Source organism: Miniopterus natalensis, chromosome 2, assembly GCF_054644295.1.
Source record: "Miniopterus natalensis isolate mMinNat1 chromosome 2, mMinNat1.hap1, whole genome shotgun sequence".
In the NCBI taxonomy this organism is placed as follows: Eukaryota; Metazoa; Chordata; class Mammalia; order Chiroptera; family Miniopteridae; genus Miniopterus; species Miniopterus natalensis.
The window spans coordinates 71,857,523-71,876,168 of record NC_142082.1 but is presented as its reverse complement, the minus strand read 5'-3'; the positions used below and the strand labels follow the sequence as shown (position 1 = coordinate 71,876,168).

General features: G+C 40.2%; 1 protein-coding gene across 1 annotated transcript in view; it reads left to right on the top strand.

Annotated features, from left to right (window-relative positions):
* Nucleotides 1–18,646, top strand: part of EPSTI1 (epithelial stromal interaction 1) — an 80,023-nt gene that overhangs the window by 12,914 nt on the left and 48,463 nt on the right. The window contains exons 4-6 of the mRNA XM_087813732.1: nt 1,847–1,920; nt 2,576–2,659; nt 12,436–12,509. Coding sequence (XP_087669858.1) covers nt 1,847–1,920; nt 2,576–2,659; nt 12,436–12,509 — 232 coding nt within the window. The remainder of the gene's footprint in view (nt 1–1,846; nt 1,921–2,575; nt 2,660–12,435; nt 12,510–18,646) is intronic.

Here is an 18,646-nt window from a genome sequence, read left to right as displayed (position 1 = left end):
CCAGATTGGGAGTACAGGAGGCACTTGTTTATCCTTACAAACTCTGGGAACATAGGCCATTTGCCACGCAGCCACCACTTCTTTATGATCTATCTGAGTAGCCAACTGACAACAGCCTTTAGGCTCTGACTTTTCTAGGCATGGGTCCACTATGTCCCTCAGTCTCTTGGGGATACAGATTGAGATCTCCAAGTAATTTTCATTCAACCTCTCTTGCTCATCTTTATGTGAAGATTCCTCCTTCCCCAAACACACAGAGCAGATGGAATCCACAAAGACATCTTTCCTCTGATTTCTACCTCCCTTTGACCTACCCAACTTCTTTGATAGGCTGAAGGTAGTTGCTAGTCAGGGTTCCCCAAACTGGCTCAGCTACCCCCTTGAAGATGCTGCTTAGGGACTCGAGTACCTGGCTTTGGAATTTGGAATGGTTGGTGCCTATTGTCTTCAAATCTCATTTTTCACATATCAAGATATCTGTGTGGGAAGAGGCTAGGGGGTAGAAAAAAAGTTCTAGAATGTATTAAACTTTTTGATGATTTTTGAACAGAATCTGTAAATGCTTAGACTTCTGACTTTCTTAATTTATTTTTATCCTCAGCTTTCCCCCTATTCCTCTACCCCTTAAAATATTGGAATAGTTTGAAGAGATATTGAAAGTGGCTGTAACATTAGATAAAGCTTCAATAGACCTCACTTTTTCTTTCCCTGTCCTCCATCTCCCACAACAAAGATGAAAAGGCCAAAAGCAAACAGAACTTTATATTTCTTCTGGGGCTCAGATGAGAAGTCTCTATGGTGTCTTTTTCAGTTCAATTATAAAAACTATGATGAATGCAAATTGTTTTAATGCATCTTCTGTGAGAGTGAATCTTTCAGAGAACTGACACTTTTAGTGACCAAAACACCAGAGAATTATTTCAAAGGGATTTTTAAAATATACACAGCAAGGTTGAATAAACACTGAGAAATCCCTAAACAGCAGTTCTTAGATGATTATCAAGCTGCATTCTGGCCCCAAATTATTTTAAGTTTAAGAAGGAGCAGGCAAGTAATCTAACATTCATATTTTTCTCTTGAATACCTAAAGAAAGAACAATCAATAGTATAGATTGATAATCAATTACTAACTAGAATTTTTCCATTGTATTTTTTTTTTAAATGTGTTTTTATTTTTTAGAGAGAGAAGAGAGAGGGCGAGAGAGAAACATTGATTGGCTGCATCCTGCATGCCTCCACCAGAGAGCAAACCTACACCAGGGTCACCAAATTGGTGCATGGGTCGAGGCTCAGCCACTGAACCACACCAGCTGGGCTCCATTGTATTTTTAAAAACTGGGTTATAAAGACTACATATTCGTTTAATGGCAAGAGCCCTGAGGGTTTCCTGAGTTTTGCTACCTGAATACAGGGCAATAAGGTCAGAAGAAGAAAAGCAATTGAAGCATCATTGATCATAATCTTTATTAGGTTAAGAAATGGTTATATTCAAGCAGGAGGAATGTTCTAGAATTTCCAAGACAGCCACTATTTCTTACTATTTAGTATGGACCTTCAGGTATGATTTCAATCTAAATGAAAACTTGAATACTGACATGACTGAAAACTCTAGTAGAATTGTCCTGTTCCTTCAGGAATATGGTCTTTCTGACTAGCTCTGTTTCTCGTTTAAGCGATTACTATTCTTTAATGTCTTACTATGAAAACTGGTTATATCCTTATTTCTAGAGGTATGAAAATGTTAAAGAAACTCATGGTGTAGTCTTATCATGTATTAATTAGTTTCTGACGGCTGACATTTCAGCTTAGCATTCATGTTTCAACTTCGTGACTTTTTTTTCCTTAGGTGGAAGCCAATCAGAGGCTGAAGTGAGGCAGAAACAACAACTTCAGCTGATGCAATCTAAATACCAGCAAAAGGTCAGAATCCATCTCTCTTAGTTTAAGTTTGGCAAGGAATTTGAGCACTAGCAGTTTCTAGTCAGAAGTATAAAACCTTTCAACCAATTGCAAAAGGAAACCCTCAAAAGCAAAGAAATCAGGAACTGAGAAGTGAAGAGATAAATATCTAGAATTTTCATCCAAGCCATTTATTAGTCCGTAGGACCTCTGATTAATGTCTTTTTTTGTTTGTTTAAGTTAGCTGTACTATGTTTTGAATACTTTGATTCCAACAACAGGGATTTGTTTACCCAATAACAGTCATGAAAGTAGTAAAAAAGGAAAAGATTTAAGGTGCTTAGTGATTTTTTTTTACAATGAACTCTATGAATTTTATAATCAGGAACAGTTATCTGCCCAGCTTTTTTCCTCCCCAACCCAGAGGGTGGCGAGGTGGGTGGGGGAGAGACAGAGAGACAGAGACCAAGGAAGAAATACAAAGAGAAATTTCATAGGCAGAATTAGCCTGGCTCGTCTCTGTGCTCTAAGTAGCTTGAAATACCAACTTATAATCATGGCAAGGTACAGCACAAACAATACTGTAATTTACTTTTCATCATAATTTTATGTTCCAGAGGTTTAGACTGAAAAACAGTAACTGTTTTTTGTCTTCTGTAATCTCAACATAATTTAGCTAAAAAGAGAAGAGGCTATAAGAATCAAGAAGGAAGCTGAAGAAGCTGAAATCCAACAAATGAAGGCAATTCAGAGAAAGAAGGTAAGATGGTGGGAAGGATGGTTAGTTAGTATTGACTGAAAGTGTTTCATGTGCCTGGATCTCTTCTAGACACGGTCCATGTACAAACAAACTCATTTAATCCTCGCAATAACCCTACGAACTATATCTTACTCTTATTACCCAAGTTCACAAATGAGGAAACTGCCACAGAGAGGTAGATAACTTGCCCAGGGCTCACAGCTGGTAAACAGAAGTAGGATTCAAATCCAGGCTGACGGGCCTCGGAGCTAGAGTTCTCTGTCACCACACTACCTTGACCCTCAGGCGAGTGATCAAAGGAGTCACTGTGCATTTGGCTATAAGCAGGGCAGTTAGTAACAATGGAAATCAGTGGTGCACCATGTTCATATCCACATGTTGACTTTTCCAGGCTGAGTGTGAAATAGGTGAACATGCTCTCTTACTGACAGAAGAGAGAGAGTGCATTTGCCCTTCAGTATTAGGGATATGATCTATTCTAAACCTTAAGTGTTTTTAGTTTTGATACTTATTCTGGAGCTTGGGGAAATAAACCTCCTAAAAATGTTCATCTGCTAAAGAAGAAGGAAGACTGTAGTGTGGTTCCCCCTCCCCACTCCTCCTACTGTCCTTCCCCACAGAGTCCTAAGCTGTAGTAGGTTTTAGTGCGGAAGGTTTAGGGGCAAGGGGTTGACTCATAATACTGAGCACCCAGTATGACACATGCTGCAGATATAAGTCATGGAAACAATTCCTATTCCTGCTCTTGCTCTCTTCCCCCCTTCTTTTTACTTTTAAAGATTGAATGTTGGTCAAGATCTAAGCCTGGTTCCTAAACAATGAATGATTTTACAAGTTAGAGTTAATGAAGCCAAAAGCTGAAGACTTATAGAATGTATGAGAGTATATGAGTCTTTTCTCCCCTTGAGGAGCTCTCTACCTGCTGGGGATCAGATGAAATTCTTCTTGGAAGGCATCCTGTTGTGCTGTGTGACCTTGAGCAGACCATACCCCTCCCTGAACTATTCCTGTAAAATGAGTCTATAAGTCCCACCTCCTCTTCTCCCAAGGCCCAGTAAGATCTGTAGATTTAGATGCTATGTCTATAGAGATGTAGGCTCTGGGGAGGAGATGAGACTGGACTTACACATGTGGAACTGTAGTGAAATGCTGGAGGTATATAAAAAAAAGAGTATAGGAACTTTGTTTACAAAATTTGATTCAGCAATCCTTTTCCAACTGACCTGCTATCACACACACCCTCACTGAAAACATTTTTATTATAATAACTTTTAACCTATCTTTCTCTCTCTTTCTATTTCTCTATTCTCCACTCTTTTTTCATTCAACTTCTCTTCCCCTCCCTGTTTCCCTTCACATAGAAGGTAGTCTGTGCGCATTGCCGGCAGGATTAAGAATATCATTAAATCATCACCAAGAACTGAATGAAGAGGCACAGATTCTGAGGAATTACTGTGTTGCAACTTCTTAACCTAAAACTCATTTATTAGTTGTCATTTAATACCTGGAACTGGCTGGCTTGTGGGTCATTTATAGCTAATTTCTTCACGGGTCAAGTAATGTATATGATTTAGAAATGTTAGTGGCCTAAATGGTTTTTTTTTTTTTTTTTTTAAATACATCTTTATTGATTTCAGAGAGAGGAAAGGAGAGGGAGAGAGAGAGAGAGAAACATCAATGATTAGAGAGTCATTGATCGGCTGCAGCCTGCAACCCGGGCATGTGCCCTGACCGGGAATCGAACACTGATTGCCTGGATCCTAGGTCGACGCTTAACCACTGAGCCACGCCCAGCCGGGCCCTAAATGGTTTTAATGTTGAGTTAAAGCAGCCTTTTCCCCCTTCCAAGTTATACCATAACACTAGCTGTCCAGCAATCACTAACTATAGAAATCTTAATTGGGTTGGCTTTTCTAATATGATAAATATAATAATTATTGGTACAAATTTGTCTGAAAGTGAGAGATGGGAAGACAGAATTGATATGTAGATCTTTTCCATTCAAAATGTGGTCCTTGGACCAGCTACACTGGCATCACTTGTGAGAAATGCAGAATCTTGACCCCACCCCAGACCCTCTGACCCAGAATCTGCATTTTAACAGGCTCTCCAGCTGATCCTTGTGCACATAAACATTTGGGGAGCATTAATCTAAACTACCTAAACGACCTGGTCCTTGCACAGACTTGATTTCTCCGGTAATTGGCCTCCACGGCCACCATGACCTAGCTCTTCCTGTTGTATATAAATCTGTAGCTTTCATACTAAATGTGAGCCTATTCAGCAGCTTGCGTCAGATAAAAGAAAAATGGACATTAGCCATCTAGAAATGGCATATTTCACATTGCTGTGTGAAAATGGCCAAGAGAAGCGATAATGGCTGTGCTTATGGAGCATTTATTCTTTAAAATGCACAGTGAACACGCTCATGGACACCAGCCTGCAAAACACCATCCTCCTTCCCTGGAAGTGGCTGCTGTCCAGGAATCTGAGCCAGGTGGAACCCAAGCAGCCCACTGCCACCCAGAGCCTCTAGCGTGGCCTCTGGTGTTCACCCCACTTCAGCTCTCCCTGAGTATTAGGGATAGGATCTGTTCTAAACCTCAAAGTGTTTTTAGTTTTGATACTTAGTATGGGGTCTGGGGGAAATAAACCTCCTAAAAATGTTCATCTGCCAGAGAAGAAAGAGTGTAGTGTGGTTCCCCTCCCCCCTCTTCCTACTGTCCTTCCCCACAGAGTCCTAAGAAGCTGTAGTAGGTTGTTGTTTTTAATATATCTTTATTGATTTCAGAGAGAGGAAGGGAGAGGGGGAGACAGAGAGGGAAGCATCAATGATGAGAGAGTCATCGATCGGCTGCCTCCTGCATGCTCTCTCTTCTAGCAGTAAGAGAGCACGTGGGGCTGCTCTTTGGTCCTCAGTAAGCACAGGGGTGTGAATGGCAGCCAGCTCCTTAGCACCCAGTCAGTCGGTGGGGTCCAGGAGGAGTTAATTCTAAGGGTGAAGGGCTGATGTGCAGAGGCACTGGTATGCTTCGGTCAAGTTTGTATTCCCTATACTAGAGTACTTGGGGCTGTGTAGTCTCCCCCAGGCGTGTGCTATTTCAAAAGAATAGATTGTTACATTTCAGGATTTTTTGAACTAGTTGGCTTTATGTTGGGAGCTTGAAACTTACCATGTGGGAGTATATTAACCACAGAAATCAGTAAATAATTTTTCTCAGACTTTTATAATGCCCACAAGTCCACCTCTCCTCCTCCTCCCTGCTAAGTTTATCAGCACACCACTGCTTAGCCCTAAGGAAACAGGGTCTCCCTCCCCCTCCCTACCATCCACGTTCCAAAGCCAAGCCTCAGCTGGCTAAGGAGGGCAAGGATTCTTCAAAGGATCTGCCACACTAGGTGTCTGATACTTATTGATTTAAAAATAGATTTAACCCATGTGGTGGGCCCCCTCCCTGCCCATCCACATTCTCATCCCTGGAATTTAGGACTGTGTTATGTTACATGGTAAAAGGGAATTAAGTTTGCAGGTGGAATTAAGATTGCCCATTGACTTACCTTCAAATAGGGAAAGAGTACCTTGCATTATCCAGGTGAGTCCGATGTAATCACAGGGGTCCTTAAATTGGAAAAGGGAGGCGGAAGATTGAGAGCTTGAAGAGATAGTAGCAGGGGAAAGATTTCGCCTGCCATTCATTGCTGGCTTTGAAGATGAAGGCAGGGTCTCTAGGAGGTGGGAAAGGCGAGGAAACAGATGCTCCCCTGGAGCCTCCAGAAGGAACGCAGACCTGCTGACAACTTGATTTTAGCCCAGTGAGACTCATTTTGGACTTCTGACCTCTAGAACTGTATGATTATTAATAAATTTCTGTTATTTTAAGCCAGTGAGTTTGTGGTAAATTCTTAGAGCAGCAACAGGAAGTTAATACAACTCGTGTGGTTTTATAATGATGTATTAACGTCTCTTCCTGGAAATCTGTACAGCAGAGAAAATATCTCTAAAATATTTAGAGCATCAGAGTGGAAGCAAGTTATTAAAAATAATAAAATGGCAGCATACCAGATGCAAGTGCTTTCTTTGCACTGGATTTTACAGCACAAGGAGACAAGTTTTCATAAATCCTTACAGCAATGTTGCACTGGAGTTTAGTGCTGTGGGAGCGAAACTCCACCATGCTTTCCCCTCGTGATCACACTGATTTTTTTCAACTTTCATAATGCCTACAAACTTAAAAAATGAAAACCTCCCAGTTCTATATCAAAGACCCTCCCTACCTCCTGGGTTCATCTTATTCTGCCTTTGAGCTACTTGTGCTTGAAATAATATTATACAGTGCTATATAGTTTACAAATACTTTCATTTAATTTTCCCAACCTCTAGGGTATCATAACCTCAGAAAGGGCAGGAAACCAGCGAGAGATCTGAGTGGCATCCAAAGCCTTTCCTTGCTCTTTCCAATAAACCATAAAGCTGTAAAGCCGATAAAGTTATTTGGAGCACTGGAGGTCACGGCGTTTTGTGCAGACACTGGGAAGTGTTATTTTTAATGCTATGAAGTGAAGCAGGAACTCACCTTTAGGAAATAAGGCACACATATTAGATGCAGAGATGCATACATATACATATTTTTAAGGAGTCACATTTGCTACTTACGTCTAGGAAACTGGTAGCAGCAAGGGCTAGAGGTTTAAGAACAATTTTAGGGGTAAAACTCAACATTGGGAAAATTATTTCAATATTGTTTTTATAAACTAGGGAAAATGTCTATTTCTGAAAACTTTCAAGGAACATCGGTATTTCCCAGAAATATGGTTCCTCCATCAGGCATTCCTTTGTGGTGCACTGGTGAGGGGATTAGATCTCTGGTTGTTGAAATGCTGTAGGACCCCATTAATTAATCTCACAATGTTGGGATATTAATGATACTCTCTGAAATGCAGATGTAACACTAAGAGGGAAAACTGTTAACTTCTCTATGCTTCTCTTTCCTTATCTGTAAAATGGGTATACTAAAAATATAATAATGGGACTGGTAGGCTTAAAGGATGCAGTGAGGAGCACACAGGAAACACTCAACGAGGGTGCCCTAACCGAAATAATGATGCACGTACAGAAGCGCCTTGACACTACCTCAGTTGACCCACTATATCAACCTCTGGTGTTGAAAACAGGCAGAAGGGATTATTCTTATTTTACATGTGAATTAATTGGGTCAGTTATTTCATTTCCACCGAACTCACATGAATGAGGTTGCTGGAGAAAACAAACAAACAAATGGCTCATGGGTTTTTTGGCCACACCAGATGCCTGGGTGGTCTTCCTCTCGGCTGGGTCTTTAACAGACATTTTTCCTTTGCAGTCGAGGCCCATCTCTCATGACCAAGACTTTCCTCCCTTCACTTTTTAAAAATCCTCTGCTTTCATTTTCGTCTCATCTCTTACCTTCTAGGAAGTAAAGCCATCAGGCCCTAAGTACCTTTCTTTTTCTGTTTCCTTGCCCTTCCTCTGCTGTTTCTCCCCCTGCCCCCGCCTTATCTCTGGAGGAGTAAGACTGCTTTTCCTGTTGCTCTCATGAGTTCCCCTGACGGCTGCTTCCCATCGCATCCGCCCCTCCATTTCCTCAGGAACCTTGCTGCTCCCTCAGGTAAGCCCCTTTTTTCCTGTCACTTTCTTGTTTTTTATATTTTCAATCGTGGAATATAATCATACTCAAGTCTCTCATCTTTAAAACAAAGATTCTCTCTCTATTCTGGTTTACTTTCAACTCCTCCATCCCAAGCAGCAAGGCTCAGCTCCTGAAAGCTTCCCTACCACATGTGGTTTCCACGCCCGCCTGGAGGCTGACTCTGACAATCACCAGAATGACAGAATCTGTTTTAGAAAGTGTTCCCCAGGTGATGCTGAGCTCAGCTGGCTCAGGAACTTACCCTCTTTGAGTCCTCGCCTTTACTCCTTCCTTGGCGGGCTGAATTTGCCTTCTGTCTCTAGTACTTCACTGGTATTGATCTAGCCAAGATCACCAGTGGTGCTCTTAATTAAAAACCCAATGGAGACTCTTTAATTTCCTAACTTATTTAAAGGACTCTTAGTAATATTGTAACTATGAAGTACTCTGTCCTTTAAATGCCATCCTTCTGAAATGCTTCTGGATACTTTTCTTCCACTTGTTTTTCTACTATTGATGTTCCACCAGGTCCCATCCCCTGGTCTTCTTCAATGTCCCTGTGCCTATGGCACCCTAACCTTAAGTGGAAGCCCCCACATTTCCACGTTTAAGGATTTAGTTATTGCTTGTGCTGATGATTTCTAAAATCCGCATCTTTAGTCCAGACCATATTTCTGAATCCCAGGACCAGATATTTTATTGGATGCTTGATATTTCTCTCTAGATATTCTACAGGTATATCTCAAGTCCAATAGATTCAAAGCTGACCTCATATATTCATTCTGATGCTCTTAAATGACATTATCTTGTACTTCCCTCTTTTCTTACTCATCCTACATTGATATAGTCATACTTTCTATTATTTTGTTTTTTCACTCCTGTTATTTCTGTCTCCTGTATTTTTCTAGTTTGTGCTTCTCTGTCCCTGCTGCTTTAATCTGGGACTCATAATTTATGGCCTGGATTACTGTGAGAATCACTCCATTGGTTTTTATATTTGTGGTCCATTCTCTGTGATGCTTTCAGAGTGAGCTGCTTACTTTCCTGCTTAAAATAATATAATGGCTTATCATTGCCTTTAATGAAGTCCAAACAGTTTTTTTTTAAATCCTCACCCGAGGATATTTTTCCATTGCTTTTCAGAGAGAGTGGAAGGGAGTGAGGGAGGGAGGGAGGGAGGGGAGGGGAGAGAGAGAGAGAGAGAGAGAGAGAGAGAGAGAGAGAAAGAGAGAGAGAGAGACATCTATGTGAGAGAGACACATTGATTGATTGCCTCCTGCACACGCCCCAACAGGTGCCAGGGATCGAACCTGCAAGCGAGGAACATGCCCTTGGCTGGAATCGAACTCGGGACCCTTCAGTCTGAGGCTCTAACTACTGAGCAAAACCACCTGGGGCGAAGTCCAGACTTTTGTACTTGGCATACAAATTCCTTTATATTGCCCCTTTTTACTTTCACAACCTTATCTTCCACCCATCTCAGTACAAACACCTTTAAATTTGTCCAGGAGCTTCCAGGGGTTCCCTGAACTGGAATATTCTCTCGTGACTTTATACATTGAAAATACTATAAGCTGTGGGAATGTCCTTTTCCTGTTCAGGGCCACTCCAAGCCCATTATTGCTTTTGTACAAATTAGAAACAATTCTCCATCCAGGCAGTTAGTTCTGCAGGTGCTCAGGTTGGTGATAAATGGTACCTTTGTGAGAAATAGAAAAAGACACCTTTGCTGGGAAGCAAGGCGTGGTGAGCTGAAAGCTGCCTGTTTCTCAGCCTTTCCAACCCTCTCCACTTGGCCTCCTTGGGCAGTGAGTAACCCATAGGATGGAGTCCAGTAGCCCTACTCCCACCAGCCCCTCCTCTCCCCGGAAAGCTCTCGATTGTCTAAGATTGGTCTCTATCTGGAGTATCTAACTCTCATTAGACACATGCTTCTCATCCTCTCATGTGATCATCAGTCCCTTGGGGGATCTGAAGAAAGCTATGAGGCCACTCTCTGTAAAAATGAGCATAGTCCCAACCCACAGATGAGCCATGAACTTGAGGTTAGAAGGCACATTCCAAGTGTTCCTCAGCTGCTTGGCTCCCGCGCCCAGGACGGGGTCTGCCATTTAGCAGGCACCGAAGGAACGTTTGTGGAACTGCCGAGAGCATTTCCCGATGACCCATTTCTGTGCTTTTTCTGTGTCTTCGTATTACAGTATTTGTAAACCTTTATCTTCTAACATATTTTACACGTTGCCATTATTGCTTTCTGGTCTATGTCCCCAGCTAGCTTCTGAAAATGTTCAGAGTAGGCACTTCTCTGTTCATATCTGCATCCCCAGCGTCTAGCACAGTACAAGAATATAATAGGCGTTTGCTAAGTGTTTGTTGAGATTCAGTGACATTTAGTCACTTAAGGTCACTCCTTCAGTGATGATTAAACTAAAGCTGATCCCATAAATTTTTCTTCTGGATCTCATGTTCTTAGATATTTTACATTCTGCATTTATGTAAATATGTTTAAGTATGTTTGGGTGACTCCTTCACTCACCGTTAAATGGAAAGAAAGAAACAGTCTGATTAGATCCAAGTATCTGGGTACCTGTGCATTGGTAGGTATTGGATACAATTTTTCAAATACTTCAGTATTTTGAAAAATACTTCTCCATAAAATTCTGAGGGATAAACAGACCTTTGTTGTATGGAATTGAGTGACTGTTTTTGTGTGAGAAGAATTCAGTGATCTATTATGAAGAGGTTAAAACCATTTTTAAATTTCTGACCTTGCTAAAGGAACCCAGCCTTGGTCTCTAGATGCTTGTGTGGTTTTTCTTAACTGTCCTCAAAGGAGCATTCTTAATACTGGTTTAATCAACGCCCACTGCTCGCTTGCTGTCTTTTACCTTTTCCCCCTCAGGGATTTAGGGAGCTCATCACAACGGACCACTTTTGGTTTCACGAGTCAGGAATTTTTTTCTAGATTGGGATCATATTTATTCAGTTTTGTAATTCTCTATTAGTTTACCTCCTAGAGCTGTGTTTTATTAGTAATCCAACTGTTTTGTATTATAAGTGATTTGTTCTGGTTGTGGAGAATTTCCTTTCTTTTTTTCTAAAACTAAAATCATCAAAATGGGACTAGTAAATAGGTCTGTGTGAATGAAGAATTTTATGGACATGAACAATATGAATATTTCTGCCCCACTTTGAAAAGTGAAGCAAAATTGACATCAGGGTTTGGAAGTGATGGTTTCCATTAGTCGCTTTTCACAGGTCCTCCCCCTGGGCAAACACAGTGCTTTTTATTAAAGCAAAGCCAGCTGCTCACGTCTCCCTTGGATTCATTTAAAACTTCAAGTCTCTCCTATGTTGTAGAACTTGTTTCAACTCCCCATTAACTTTGTTGTGTAGGATTTTACTTGTTCATAGGCAAGTTTAAAAAAAAAAAAAAGAGACAGTTGTGTCGCAGTGAATCAAAAGCAACTGTTCTGAGTTATTTAAGTTGGATTAAAATATGCCAGAGCCACGGTGACAGTAATATCAAATATGAAGCTCTTTGTCTCTAGACTCTCCAAACAACTAATTTAAAAAAAGAGAACTCTTTTCTATTCAAGTGATGGCTTTTTAATGACATTTTGTTTCCAGTCTCTCAACAGCTTTAAGTGTCTGATTCTAAGTCAGAAGGGAGTTGGGTTGGCTTACTGAAAATCTTTTCCTGAATGCTTTAGTATATATAAATTTTTATGAACTATTTAACCATTTATTATAATTTTAATTTAACATACTTGGTGTGGAAATTTCATGTTTCCCTTAGAACATTTGAAAACACTGCTTAAAATATAAATGTTGCTATCATTTGAACTAAGGAATAAAAATGTGAAATACTGATTATGTGATTATACCAATCAAGTTGCAAGAGGAGAGCCAATGCAAGAACTGGGCCCCTGGCTTTCAGTGTAGTGCCCATGGGCTGTGAGAGGGATACCATCTTTGAAGCCCTGGTAGGTACCGTATTGGACTCCTGAGGCCACTTAAGCCTAAAGATTTTGGCGCTTGGGTAACTTTAACATCATGATTCTGTTTAAGTTTCTCTAATAGGTTACATTTTTATATTTGCAATTTCAGAGCGAAAAACTAGAAGAGAAAAAAAGACTTCAAGAAAACCTCAGAAGAGAAGCATTTAGAGAGCATCAGCAATAGTAAGTTTATGTTTCAGAACTTTGTACCTTTATGGGCATATTATTCATTTTGCTTTTTAATTCTAGGTGATAGTAGCTTTTCAAAACAACTGATATTGGATTATTGGCCGCTATATTAATTATGTAGTTGAACTCCACCTGTACTCACCAAAGTACTTTTAGTAGTCAATTGATTAGAAATAATACTGCTAAACTTGAGGAATTCTTCATTATAAATAACTTGGAGGGCTTGATTCTTTGGTGGCTTAGGGTACTTCTGGTTATATTGATTTCCAAGGCACTGACATAAGGAAGAGGGCGTTTGAAAAGAAGTACCCATGCAGAATCTAAGCTAACTAGGGATTTGTCTAATGGATTGAGGACTCTTACACAGGCACATTTTTGTAGACAAAAATTGAGAAATTATTTAGCAATTATTGGCAAAACTGCCAATTGGTCGTTATACACCAAGGTACTTCTCTGGTGTGATTTGTGAATAACAGCAGCTAATATGTACCGGATAACTACTCTGTGCTTTGTAGTGGAGATAATCTACTCTGTTTTATAGGCTTTAAAGATAAGCTTGTGTGCTAACCTTATGTAGTTAGGTTACCTACATACTGCTTAAAAGAATACATGCAACCAAAGGAACATATTTCTGGCCCTAGGTTAATTCCAAATGTGGTAGAATTAAAGCCAAGCGTATCTGAGTTCAAAGACCTAGCTCCGTTTCCCAGATGTGACACCCTCGACAAACTACTAAACTGCTTCGAACTTCATTTAAAAAAAAATTTAAATAGGGATGATAATCTTCCTACATAGGCCATCTGTAAGGATTAAATAAAATATCTTCTGCAAAGGGCATACAAGTGCCTGAATATTATAAGGCCTTGAAATGAAACTTTTCATAGAGGTCCTTGTTGAATGGGACCAGACAACTCTCATTTTGCTGGGACTGCATAGACATTTCCAGCCCACAAGACCTAGTCATTGACCTACCATTCTCAGATGGATTGTTCTCTGACTCCTTCCTCTTTTCTCTTCCCACCATTGTACCTCCTTTGCAGAATTTAAGGTTAATCTGATGTTGGGGTGAGCATATATGACACCCTAAATCATTCTCCTGCAGGCACAGCGTGTTCGTGTTTTCTCGTTCCACTGAAATTAGCCTGCCTCTACCATAGGCAGCTCCTGCCTGCTTTAAGACTCAGAGGTGGGAACTGCACAGAAGTTTCTCAGTGCTTCGCTTCACCCCAAAGCAAGTTAGGACCTTGGTCTCTGCTACCCAGGCTAGAAAATGAGTGGGAGATGAGATGGGGCTGGGTGGAAGTGCTAATCAGTGACACTATGTTCTCTAAGTTAAAATAGGCACTACCCTCATCTGAGTCATAGAATTTGGACCCTGTCTTTCCCTACTCTTCTTCCAAGGCAGGCATGGGGTGGGGGTGGTGGGGAAGCTGGTGGGAATCTAACTTCCAGAAATTCTGTCTTAGAGAATGGCAGGAAGGAGGTGATAAATGAAGACTGTTACTATATTCCTGAGTCCCATCCATGGGTAGAGAGTGGGTGAGGGTTCACTTCTAGGCCAGCCAGAGCAGGTGAAGGAGATAAGGGGGTGCCTTGGGGCAGTTGTAGCCTAGAGATACAACAAGAACAAATGTATTTCTCCTGTGGCATCCTAGTTTTACACTGGAGGAGGGGAAGACCTGCTTACCAATGCGGGGTTTTGGGTAGAGAACTGGGAAGTTGGATGAGTCCATTTTGTGGAGAGTTTTAAACATGGTAAGGCGAAGGCTGGGAGACAGTTTTAAAGGACATGGAGGTTCCGCCACCCAACCTCCTTTCTTTCATAGTCTTCCAGCTTTTTGAATTTGTGTTTTACTAAATGCCAGAGATCAATTCATTCTTTTTCTCTGAAGAAGAAAAAGTTTTACCCACAGCCACCTCACAACCATCAGTGGAGCTGAATTCAATTACATGCACATTTCACTCTTGGTCTTTCTTCTGCTTATCATGAAAGTCCCAGTTAACCAGGGAGAAGAGAAGTTGGCTAGAAGTGAGAAGTATCTCAAATTGATTTTTAAAGCCTATTGAGAAACATAAGAAGTATATATATGAGTTTTTTAAAAGAGTATTTTTAACTACTTTTGAAATTAAAAGACCAATAGTTCATGAAATGAATGATGATTATGTAGCTGAAATTATGAAAGGGGCTTCTTAGAAAACATGGACTGTCTGTATAACAAGCCTTGGTCATCTCTTTTTAGGCTCACTTTATGGGGGGAAAATTGTCTAGGAGAGCTGTTGGACTTTTAATAGCATCAAGATTTCACCAGACCAAACAGGTTGTTCTTCATTCTCCCCACCCCCAAATTAGATTCTCATAAAGCTGTCAGACCAAGAAACACACAATAGAAACACAAGTAAGGAATTCTTTCAACCTAGTCAATACCTCATGTCCTTGCCATTTCCAGCGTGCTGTGATATGTGGTTCAAGTAGCAGGCCAGGAACGTCTGTTGTTGTTTTTCTCTGTAGAGAAGGGTAACCATGGACTTGAGCAGACTGTAAATCCAAGTTGCTAGAGAGAAAGCTCATGATAGCATCCTGGGGCACCACCACGAGAATCTTAATGTGCTCTTTCTTAACACCTCGTTCCTGGCTTCGTTCATTTGCTTCTGATTATTTTTAGTGTTGTCAATTATTTAGCTAACAGGCAGAAAACTAGGCTTTTATTGACATCCAAAGGGACTCTCCTGAGTGTAATAATGAAGGCAGTTTATTGAATGCCTGTGAGGTTGCTTTCTAATTGTATGCATTAATCTGCCCAGGCAAGCTGGCTGAAAATACCCCAGCAGATTGCACGTGCAGATGGAGCACACAGGATGGTTTTTATGAAAAGACCTCTGGAATGTACTTCTGCAGTACTGTCTTTTCCTTAAAAATCGAATGACTGTGACAATTTCAATTGGCAGCTGAGAGCAGACCAGATTAATGGTGCATTAAGTCTGCTACTTTGGCTGGGGACAGACTCAGATTTCACAATTTAGTGTTCGTTCGAGGATTTTTGAGCATGAAACTGAAGGGTAGAAATTGACATCTAACCTTGGTGTAGTTTTCACTATTATTTTTACTCTCTGTAAGTATTTCTACTTATAAAAAGTCAAATGTGGTACTTTTCAGGATGACCTTTTCTGTTAATCAATATTACTGGTAGATTTGAGGATTTGAAGTAACAGTTAATAAACCCTGTTGTGTGTTGTTGTTGTTCTTAATATAAAAAAGAGTATATTGTGATTTAGGTTATTTAAAACATTGAGTAAAACTGCAGCATTAAAATTTTTAAATGGTAATTTATTTTGAGGGTTATAGTCATCTTTCTAATCTTTTTTTTTTTTAATGCATGTAGAGACAGGTTTAAATTTTGAGACTATTTAACCAATGGTGGGGGTCTCAGGTAGGATTTGTAGGGGGTAGTCAGATGCATTTTGAGTGTGTTAGGAAAAATAATTTTTTTTTAGGGATTTGATGAAGAGAGATGAGAATTGGCTATCTTTTAAACATTTAAAATGTTAATTCATATCTAATAACCATTTAATGTAATAGGTTATACATTTGTATAGTTTTTTGAAAAGTACAAAGTACTGCTCTGGCCAGGTGCCTCAGTGAGTTGGAGCATCGTCCCGTACACCAAAAGGTTGTGGGTTCAATTCCTAGTCAGAGCATATATGTAGGTTGTGGGTTCCATCCCCAGTTGGGGCGTGTGCGAGAGGCAACCAAACAGTGTTTCTTTCTCACATTAATGTTTCTCTCTCTCTCTAAAATCAATAAACATATCCTTGGGTGGGGATTAAAAAATTCAACAATAAAAATAAATAAATAAAAATAAATTAAAAAATACAAAGTGCTTGGTTTACTTAATTTAAATAACCAATGTAATAATAAGCTGCTATTGTATTATTGAGAACCTGTGGAGTGTTGGGTGTGTTATGCGTAATGTATACATTTTTTCACTTGATTTTTAGATTAGCTCTGTTAGTGCCATGTCACCCTTATTTGACAGGTAGAGGGTTGGATAATTTAAATTACCCAAAGTCACAAAGATAGTAAGAGATGTAGCTATATCTTGGTGTAGAGATTTGAAGGGTTAGGAAAGATAGGTAATTTGGAAATGTGGTGTACTTTGAAGGTCAGGAAGGAATATCTGTCCAGGGTGGGGGTGACAAGCACTGTAGTGACATGAGGGACCTGTGGAGAAGACTATAGGATAGGTCAGTACAGGGAGAAAGACTTGGGCAAAGTTGACTTCTGTTTCTTCCTATCAAGATCTAAATTTGGTCTAGCAAAAGAAAAACCGAGGAAGCATGTCTTCTCTGATTTTCATCATATGTGAATGACCTCCTCTTCCAGGTCCAACACTAGGTTAGTATCATGATTAAACTTACTTCTAGGGTGTGTGGGCTTTTGTGAGCTCCCTGCTGTACTCTATTCCTAGGAACAGTTTCCAATATTTCAAGGGGAGAAGGGGCTCAGTTCTTAAAATCCCAGTTTGAAAAACTCTTGGAATCAAGTTCATTTCAAACGAGGACATTCCTATTTCTAAACTGTCAAGTGCCACCTCGTGCTCAGCCTGTGGATTGTAATGTGGGAAGTTTGCTGCATTTCTGCCATTGGAGTCGTGCATCTCTTTTATTTCCATTTGAATAATAGTGCGGTTAGTTCCTAGGAGGCACATCTTCATCTATTTTAGTTTCTTAGAGCTGAGGATCTAGACAGGTCTGCTGAATATGCATACTTAGGCCTCAAGTTTGCCTTCTAATATGCTCACAAAACTTCTAATGCCTTTCATGGGAGCTTCCAAAAGACACTTCGGGGCTAAATTGATCCCTTATCCATATGGTAGGCTTAAATCCAACCTCACATTTTATAATCCAAGTAAGGTGAATCAAAAGTCATCTTTTCATAACTGTCTATCTTATGCTAATGAAGTGAACTTATAGATACAAAAACCCTCTTATCTCTTTTGCTCAGTATAAGACTAAACATTTTATGAGAAATTTGATCTGAGAGAGTTTTTGCCTACTGAATGTTAAATCATGTTGATGGTATCAATTTTCACCCACTCTCAGTTCTTCTTGCAGATGTCCTACTGCAGGCTAAGTCATTTTCATTCCACTGCCACCACCTTCACTTAGGTATTCATCAGATGCCACCTGCATTGTGGCTTCTGCCTCCTTGTCATCCTCTGGACTACCGGAACCGCTTCCTAACTGTCTTTGCCAAGAGCCCCCTTTTCTATTGGATGTCTTAAAGGTTTTGTCAGGTTTCATCTTCTAAAGCACAGCTTTGTTCATGTTGCTACTCTACTCTAGAAGCCTCGGTCATTTCCCATTGCTCATAAAATGAATTCTCAACGCCTTAGCCACACGTGGACCGCCTTAGTAAGAAGATGTCATGGCCACTGTAGTAAGAAGGTGTAAGAAATGACTGATAAGAAAGAGTTGGCCCTATGTCAGATGGTTTGGGGGGAAGGTTTGAGGCAGTAGGGCTTTGCTCTAGCAGTAGGGGTACTTCTGTTTCAGTATCTTAATCAATTTTACCTAAAAGGAGGGGGAAGACAAGAGTGAGGTTATTCTATAATTAGCATAATTTGAGGGTGTTTGGTCACTATTGTGATTAAGAAAGGTTCATGTATTTTTCTTTGTTCAGACATGTGATGGAGTAGTCTTATTTTTGTCATGATCCATCACAGGCATAGAGTACCCTCTTCGGGTGTTGATATTGTGTAAAATTACTTTCAGCAGGAGAACACCAGGGCTTAGCTCGGAGTGCCTGGTTGTCAGGGACAGCTTCTGTCTTTCTCAGTGTGTAGTGAATAAATGGTAAAAGAGAAAAGTTGACTAATGCCTTATTTTTAAAATAGTCTTATTTAATTATCTCAGCACTAGACCCTGATGTCATCATTTCTATCCTTTTGGGAGGGCAGGTCTGGGATTAGCCTGCCTGTCTGGGTTCAAACTTTAACCTCTCTCCTTACTAGTTGAAGAACATTATGTAACCTCTGTGAGCCTCTGTTTCCTCATGTTTAGCATGGGGTGAGGCTAGAAATTGTTGCTAGTTCAAAAGAAGATTGATCAATATAACCCATGTTAGAAATCTA